Source organism: Trachurus trachurus (assembly GCF_905171665.1).
Source record: "Trachurus trachurus genome assembly, chromosome: 3".
Classification (NCBI taxonomy): domain Eukaryota; kingdom Metazoa; phylum Chordata; class Actinopteri; order Carangiformes; family Carangidae; genus Trachurus; species Trachurus trachurus.
Genome location: NC_139893.1, coordinates 33003918 through 33013313, shown reverse-complemented (window position 1 = coordinate 33013313; position 9396 = coordinate 33003918). Strand labels below are relative to the sequence as shown.

The 9396-nt window shown below is 43.2% G+C and overlaps 1 protein-coding gene across 1 annotated transcript; it reads left to right on the top strand.

The window, feature by feature from the left end:
- Positions 1 to 5427: 5427 nt before the first annotated feature.
- uqcrfs1 (ubiquinol-cytochrome c reductase, Rieske iron-sulfur polypeptide 1) lies at positions 5428 to 8919 on the top strand. Its single transcript, XM_083969369.1, has 2 exons — positions 5428 to 5693; positions 7832 to 8919. Exons 1-2 carry the CDS (start codon positions 5483 to 5485, stop codon positions 8440 to 8442), a joined length of 822 nt encoding a protein of 273 aa, XP_083825495.1. The 5' UTR covers positions 5428 to 5482; the 3' UTR covers positions 8443 to 8919.
- Positions 8920 to 9396: the final 477 nt, after the last annotated feature.

Sequence of the window (9396 nt, the reverse complement as noted above, 5' to 3'; positions counted from 1 at the left end):
CCTATCCATGGATCTACATCAAAGTGCTGTACAAGCTGATGAAAACAAAACAAATTGTCGGTGCCCGGTAGGTAAAGGCGCTCTCACCAACTGTCTTCTTTTTTACCTTCGGGACACACAGACAGCCACTCACCTGGGAGCGTAGAGGCCGCGTGGGCACATACACATTAACTAAGTTGTTCAGATATGAAGGTGCCAAGCTGTTTAAGATTGTCAAAGTCAGTAGAAGCACCTTAAAATCTGCTCTAACCTGAACAGGGAGCCAATGAAGAGAGGCCAGCACTGGTGTAATTTGCTCATTACCTATGAGCCAGACAGAATACGAGCTGCTGTGTTTCATGAAAGCTCTTCTTGGTCAGTCCTGATAAGAGGATGTTACAATAGTCAAGCCTGGATGTAACGAAAGCGTGAAGAAGTATCTCAGCATCTTTCACTGACAGAATTGGCAATTTTCCTGAGGTGAAAAAATGCTACATGTGCAGGGGTCGACAATATAAATGGCCCGGTGGCCCGGACGTACTTTTCAAACCGTCAGGGCCACCAGAACGCTCCAAACACTGGCCCAGTGGGGCCAGTGAAAATAATGCCTTGAAAAAAATATAACAAGTAAATAAATAAATCTAATTTCACATTAAATCCCTGTGGTTTGAAATGATAACTGTCAAATCGTCTCGGTAATTAGTGCTAAGAGATCCCGACCCGATCAACGACAGAGACATCTACTTTCTGTGCGCAGCCAGCGCTGTGCCCTGGCACGTCAGCACCACCTGCAAGCAGCTGCAGCTGCAGCTGCAGCTCACTCACTGCTGCTGATAGAAGGTCGTCACAAGAACCGATAAAAACCTTTTTCTTAACCATGAAACTTCCCTCCTCCTCAGCGCGTCGGGTCGAGTCCTGTCGGGACCGACGCGAACGTTACACACGGGCCAGAGCTCGCGCTGGGGCGCCAGCTGTTCGGTGTGCGCCACAGCGGTGTCACGTCACGTGACATTTAGACCATAATAACGACAACAAAAAAACGTGTGTAAACGCAAAACTGAGCTGAAAATGAAACAATGAGTCAGTTTTGCACCAATCTGTGAAAACAGCCTAAACGTGAATGAATGAGAACAACAGTTATATCACTGAACTACTTGGAGGATAAAAGTAATGACTACATAACTTCATGTTTGTGTTGAGGCATATTTACCATTTTAACTCTGTTTTTACTTCATTGTTAAACCACAGTGGAGGCTAAATATGTGAAACAGTTATTTATTTATTTATTAAATAAAGTAGCCTGATGAATTTAAAAGCACTTTTTTTGACCTTCTTTAATGAAATTGAATGAAAAATATCTGATACAGGATATAAATCCTTTACATCAGACTCAAATAAATAACAACATACAAAAATTAAACACAAATATACCAACTCATACATAATCACTAAAATACATATAACAAAATAATCCCCCAAAATCTCAAGAAACTACAAGATCGTGGTATTGAATAAGTATCAAGAATGTTGGAAATTGACTAGTAATGGTATCAGAAAGTTCCAGCCTCGATGGCGAGACCGCAGGAATTGGCTGGGATATGTTGTTTTTCGTTAATATGGGGATCGATACCTATTGTCCTGGGCCAGTGGTTAGAATGGTGGGGCCAGTGATCTTCAAAAGCAAATTTCCCTTATTGTCTACCCCTGATGTGTCACCTCTTTTACATGCAAATCAAATGAGAGGGTCTGATTCAAGACAACGCTGAGATTCTTTACCCTGTCTCCAGTATGTGCAGTATAGTTGTCCAGAGAGAGTAAAACTGTCTAACTGTTGTTTAAAATTTTGTGGGTCTAATGGCTGTCATCTCAGTTTTAGCTCAGTTTAGTAGCATAAAGTTGTTTTATGTTCACTATGTACAGTGTGTTTTATGTTCATGATTTTGTGCTTTACATTGTTGGTGGTAGTAGTAGGTGGTCTCATTGTCAGGGTTTGTGAAGGGATTTGGGATTTGTGAAAACAAATAGCATCTCCAACCAAAGTATCAAACAGAATAGGGAACAGATTTTTCCGTCAGACATCCATTTCTATCATACAAGACATTTAAAGGACTTTCATCTTCCATACTGTCAGATTTCCCTCAATCAACTCACTTTAAAACACAATAACCATCCCTATGGAACAGCTGAAAAAAAACATCTTTTTATTTTTTTATTGGATCTGTTAATCTATATCTTTAATTTTCTATGTAAATTGCTTTTTTTTTTTTTTTTTACAATGTAATTTTTGTACTGTAATGACTTCTCTGAAGACAATCATTGTTGGGGAGGTGTTTTCATAAGCCTTTTTGGCTTCCACCTCTCCTGCACAGTGTGTAACTTTTGTTCTTATGTAGATAATGTGCAAATAATCTAAACTAAACTACCTTACCCTGCAGGCAATCTCTGATAGATGTGTGGAAAAACAGTAAGCTATAAGTGCCTTGTTGGAGCTCAGAGTTTTTACTATTAATAGTCTATTTGATTTCATTCTGGTCTGATTTTACTTTTTAATCTTCTACAGAGACACTGGGCCCTAGTTTGCTGGCGCAGCGCAGGTGGCGCAAGGTAGCGCAGCCGGTCTAATGCAAGTTTCGACCAGCGCAGCCGAGCGCAAAGTCAGATTGGGAGATTTGTAGATCGCGCTGCGCTGAGATAGGCGCGGCCGCGCAGCAGGGGGAGGCGTCACAGATTCAGCTTGGTGCAGTGGAAGTTTCGTGGGAAAATGTCTCGCCGAGGTTGCGCTGAAAGCTCGCCACCTCCAACCAGGTCTAGTCTCAGCGCAGAGCGGAGCGCAGCAGGTGCAGTGGAGTTTGGCTGACTGACCTGCAGTGCACACACGTCACCAAGACCTCACAGGCAGATCTCCACAGTTCCAGGCACATTTCAATGCAATAAATAACCACAATAACCACTATTTAATGCAACTAATGGAATCAACACGTGAATTTATATCTATATAGATTGTCCCGTCACATCTGACGTCAGATCAAAGCAGAGATCAAAGGCTGTCAGCGCGTAAAGGAAACTCCACCTGAATTAACACAGCAGGGACGAACTGGCACTGAAAAGCAGCTGTGGATGTCCCAAGCAGGACTGAGGGTGGATGACTGCATGTCGCTGCCGTGTTGAGATACCACTCTGCCCTTGTGATGATCGCTTTATTTATTTATTTACTTATTAATTCATTAGTGCATCAGGCAGCCGTAATGAAAAACAAAACACAAATCTTCATCTCTCTTAGTCCACCACAGCCTCGGTATCAGATAGTCAGTATATAGCCTTATACTCAGCATCTCTATCACAGAAAAAAAAGAGAAAAAAAGAGACGGACAGAGAGAGAGAGAGAGAGAGAGAGAGGAGGACAGAGAGAGAGAGAGAGAGCGTCCTTTACCATCCGTTACGCATGGTGTTTGTTTATGTTGTATTACACCTCTCATCTTGCTTACAGGGTTTGAATAAATGTGAGTTTCTTTATTAGTTTATTAGTTGTTGTTTCTTTCATTGGGCAGGGGTTCTCAGTGTATCAGATCAAACCTGATTAAGGATATTTGTATTATTATTAGTAAACTCATTGTTGGTCACTCTGAGCTCGGACCTCCGGGGAAACAGCTGTTTCCTCCGGGGAGAGGTTCGGCCTCTGGCGTCGCTGTTTCCTCCGTCCAGTCCAAGTATAAAATGACAAACTTGCAGCGCGCATCGCCCTCCGCGCAGTTAAAGGTGAGGAGAGGAGCTCATTTGATTGGTGAAGATCTGACTCGGCTGTGTCAAACCCACTCCACGCCTTTCTCTCCTCCTCCTGTCTCCCTCCCGCCCTCTCTCCTCCCTCTTCGCCGTTTGCGCCGGTGGGAGGGACGAGGGGAGGGTTTACGCTGGTCTAAGTCTGACTGCGCGGCCCACGAATCTTGCGAAATGGACCTGGTCCAGCCCCGTTGGCGTGGCGAAGCTGCGCTGAGCTTAGACTTCGCTCGGTCAACGAAACTAGGGCCCACTGTGTGGTTTTTCTAGCCTCTGGGATGCTGTGTGCTTCTGTTGCACTTCACCAGCTGTCAGTGTTTCACATGGTGGAAGATTATCCTGGACTCTTCTGACACTCAGTGAAATATTTATCACATCTCCATGTTATACACTGTGGTTCTCTCTAGTAGACCTGGAACCTCTGTCGTGGCTGAGTGGAGAACTCCAACCTTTGGTGGTGTCATTTGTTCTTGGAGGTGCTCTCCAGTACATTGTAATGGGTTTCTTTGTTTACAGCTCTCATCGTCTAATCATAAATTACATTTATGTTGCTGATATCATACACACTGATTTACACAAAGCCACAACAACACAATCATTGTGTTTCCTTTTCTTAATCACAGACAGTGTTGGGTACGTTACTTTTAAAAAGTAATTAGATATAATTGTTATAATAATTACTAGTTACTTTCCCCAAAAAGTACCTGAGTTAGTAAGTTAATAACTACATTATAAAAGTAACTAATTACCAGGAAAAATAACTATTGTGTTTATAAAAATTTGACATATGTCAAATAACTTGGACTCGCTCCCTCACCTCAGTAGCTATTCCTCCGCACAGGAGAGGAATACTGAAGTTGGTTTGTTCCAGATCGGCCTTTTTCCGACTAGTCGATGGACTGAAAAAAATGTGTAGGCCGTATAACGTTCACCTTAACGGGTGTATTACTATTTTGTGACAGGATTTCTTGAGTTGAGTAACGGCGAGTAAAAGTGGATTTTATTGTCATGTAACGGCATTATAATGAGGGAAACAGTAACTTTTTGGATCAGTTGTTACTGAAAAAAGTAGCAATGAAGTTATTTTATAACAACGTTATTGCCATCATTGATGACAGAGTTTAGTTCATGAATAATATAATGAAAAATGTTTGGCATATCGTGTTCATTGTGTTATGGAAAGCCCCAATAATTTACCCACTGTGTTAGATTTTCATAATTACAAATACAGTATAATGATTTAAATTATTTTGTTTTTGAGTATTTTCTGGTTTACACAGCCTGTAAAAAACAGTTAGAGACTATAAAGTCATTGGTTTTCCTAAATGACAGACATTTGAATTCATTATCAAAAATAATTTAGTTGCAAAGTTTTGAAATTCATGTATCTAACATGTAGCCTACAGTTAATTCAGTGACTGTAATACCACCAATGTGGTACAGGAAATCAAACGGACCCAGTGTAATATATATATATATGTATTTTTTTTTAAATTAATTTCTTTCTTGCTTTCTTTCTTTTTTTTTTAAGTCATCACTTCCTCTCTTGGCAAACAGTACGTCCTTCTTTGCTTAGGTCACTTTTTTCTCTCTCTCAATGAACTTTACGTCCTTACGTCACGTTCGCCGTAGGCACGCACTCGTTACGTCACGTCATCGCGTAGGCTACTGAGTTCCGGCTCACAAGGTCGTAGCAGCAGCAGCAGCAGCAGCAGCAGCTAACGCAGACATGATGTCCCTAGCCGCCCGGTCGGGGGCTTTTTCCCCCTACATGCAGGCCACCGCCTTCACAGTCGCCGGCCCCCTGAAGGCTCTGGTCCCCGGGGTCGTGATGAAGGGAGAGAAGGTCCTGTTGGACCCCAAGAAGAAGTTCCTGTGCCGAGAGTCGATGAGCGGTCAAAGCCCAAAGACGGGGCCTGCGGTGACGGTTAGCATCAACGGTGAGTGTGAAGCGGGCAGCTAGCCTTAGCTTTAGCGTTAGCATTAGTTTAGCGGGCTGTGTCACATTAACGTTGTTGATATTATGTTATGTGAAACCCGGAGTATCATGTGTGTGTCCCGCCGTGAACCCTCCACGTCTGGAGCCGACGCAGCTGTTAGCAGAGGTGGCTAAGGCTGCAGCCGATGTCAGCCCTGTCCCCTGGTCAGAGGCTGTAGGACAGGGCTTGGTGTTGTCTAACGCTGGTCCACTGTGACCTGCTGAACTCAGAGCAGACCAGCTGTGTAGTATCAGTAACCTGCTACACCAGGAGAGTGAAGCTGGTCACTTCACCTTGTGGTGGAACAAGGCCATTATATCAGATGTTAGTTTGCTAACAGCTATGACCCTACCTGACGTTTCACAGTAACTTATGTGTCTAACAACTACACCAACATGGTGTTCTAGTTTAGTTTAATACGTTTATTTATATCAGGGACAATGTACAAAATAACATTAGTCTCAAAATGAGAGGAGATGCTTTGTACCGGATTTAGCTTACTAGCTACTTCCCATCTGTAGTCTCTGGGCAGGTGAGTAAGACCAATAAAAAGATAATAACTGTCAACTTACATAACAAAAGAAGCATCCGTACATATGCATATATACACCCACTCACAGGCACGAAACATATTTCATAACAGAAGGAAATAGGAACATACAGTTATTAAAATACTTCATACTTTGACAAAGTTAAAAAATAATTTAGGCTCAAGATTAATGCTGACAGGACTGATTCCTTAGGATCCAGTTTTTTGACTTAACAGGAAAAAAAGTTTAAGTCTGTACAAAGTTGGGAGATTGTTCCATGATTTGACAGCTTTAAAAGTAAAGGCAGATTGAGAAAAGGTAGAGCAACGCTTATGGGATGTTACAATCTCCACTTGAGACAGATCTTGAGGCTCTGATAGTTTATTCAGAAAGGAGTTTGACAAAGTTTTCAATTCTACAAAGTTCAGCTCCAGTGTCTTCACTCTGCCTCTCCTGTAGAGTTAGTGTAGTGTTACAGTGGTGCAGAGGGAGCTGGGGTTGTGCCTCCTCAGGTTCAGTTTGCTCAGAAACCACATTACCACTCACTGTGATGTCACTGAGTGAAGTTGCTATAGAAAAGCAGAAGCAGAATTTAGATGCAGTGTCTCTGTACACAGTAAACCAGTCTGTGTTAAATTTGTTGAAATATAGATGGTCTTTTTTTGTATGGGAGACTGTACACCACAGACACCTCTGCTTTAGCTCACTTAGACAGGTGCAGGCTTTACAGGTGACATACGGTACATGCTCATTCAGATGTGTTGCATCTAAACTGATGCAGCAAATTATGAATCTGAAGTCCTAATCTTCAGTTTTAACCACCACTCTAAACACATCACACATCTCGTAACGCTCACCCGTTCACACACACTTTTCTACTCTACACCTACACCAATATTTTGAACAGATACCCTGTGACCGGAGGAGCATTTCCTTATTGTGACACTAGACAGCCTGTTGCATCACCGGGCACCAGAATACAAATGTGTGAAATGGCATTCTGTAAATCAACATGATAGAATTTTTTCAAATGTAATATCTATTCAAATATTTAAAAGGAAAAAAATCAAAACTCATCCCCAGTGTGTGTTTGTGTCAGTGCGAGGGTTCTTACACAAGTATGGCATTGGATTTTATACATTTCCAGGTCAAGAAAAGTATGGAAGATGGAAATTATTGTATGGAAATATATTTATCTTAATACTGATTTGGATTCATTATAATCTCCTGGAAATTATCTGGTGACATAATGGCATACAAATTCAGAATAATGGAAACAAACAGTTAATTGCATAACTTATTTACATGATACACATCTATATACTAAAATGTCAGAAATTATTTGAATTTTTTTTACAGAGAAGTCTGGAACAAGTATGACATTTTGAAATTTCAAATGTGGAGTGCGTAGCAAATGAAGTGCATTATAAAACATCCGTGTTGAGCCATTTCCTGTGAAAGCAGACATTTCTCCACACAGTGAAGTTGAGGTTTCAGTGACATGACTGCTCAGTGTTGTACATGCAGCAGCTCTTCTCTAACATGTAACCCTCCTCCTCTGACCCTCAGGCTGCGCTGGAGTCAGATTCGCCCACACGGACGTCAACATCCCAGACTTCTCCGACTACCGGCGCCCCGATGTGCAGGACCCTCACAAGTCGTCCCAGGGCAGCAGCGAGGGCAGGAGGAGCTTCTCCTACCTGATCACCGGCGCCTCCACCGTGGTGGGCATCTACGCCGCCAAGACGGTGGTGTCGCAGTTCGTGTCGTCCATGAGCGCCTCGGCCGACGTCCTGGCCCTGTCCAAGATCGAGGTCAAGCTGGGCGACATCCCCGAGGGCAAGAACATGACCTTCAAGTGGAGGGGCAAGCCGCTGTTCGTCCGCCACCGCACGGAGAAGGAGATCGCCACCGAGGCGGCCGTCAACCTCGCCGAGCTGCGGGACCCCCAGCACGACAAGGACCGCGTCCAGAACCCCAGCTGGGTCATCGTCCTCGGGGTGTGCACGCATCTGGGCTGCGTGCCCATCGCCAACGCCGGCGAATTCGGGGGCTACTACTGCCCCTGCCACGGCTCGCACTACGACGCCTCGGGCCGCATCAGGAAGGGCCCCGCCCCCCTCAACCTGGAGGTCCCCTACTACGAGTTCCAAGACGAGGACACGGTGGTGGTGGGCTAGACGACCGCCGTCGGACTGAGATCAACATTGTACAACAGCTTTCACTCCGGCAGCAGCAGATGTGTGTGTGCGCGTGTGTGTGTGTGATACAGGAAACGTTAAGGTGTTAATGCTGTTCATGTCTCACTGCTTCACATGTGGATGAATAGCATCATGTGTTCTGGCTCATCAGTGCAGGTGTGTCACTCATACATGTGGAAGCTTCACTGTAACATGACAGCAGAGCTTCCTGCTGTTCACGTAATGAATGAAGCCGACGCTGCTGTCTGGTTTTTAAGGAATGAATGCCAGTAATTAAAGATGCCGTCTTGAGTTAAACGTGAATTCATCGCAGCCAGAAGAATCTGATGTAAAGTGTAAAACCGTCTGCCTATCTTATAATTCTTAAGTTATAGCTCATCTAATCATTCAGGAACAAAAATAATTGTTCATTTCAGGTGTGGTTAATAAAGATTTCTATTTTATTTGACAGCCTGTCCGCAGTGTTCAGCCTTTCTTTACTCAAAATCTTAACACTTTAAGCATTATGTGAAATGCTGTGATCTATGTAGAAGCTGTGGTTCTGGTCCTGGACTACAGACTTACAGCGGCAAGAAAAAGTATGTGAACCCTTTGGAATTTCTTAGTTTTCTGCATTAATTGGCCATTTAATGTCTAACAAACACAATGTGCCTAATATAATACCTACCTATAATACCTAATACCACACATACAATTAAAATATTTAATGTCTTTATTGAACATATCCATTAAACATCAACAGTGCAGGTGGAAAAAGTAAGAGAACACTTGGCTTTAATAGCTGCTTTAACCTCAACCAAACGTTTCCTGTAGCTGCAGATCAGAACTGCACAACATTCAGGATGAATTCTGGACCATTGGTCCTGACAGAACTGCTTCAGCTCAGCCATGTTATTATAGGATGTCTGGTGTGAATGGCTCTCTGGAGGTCAT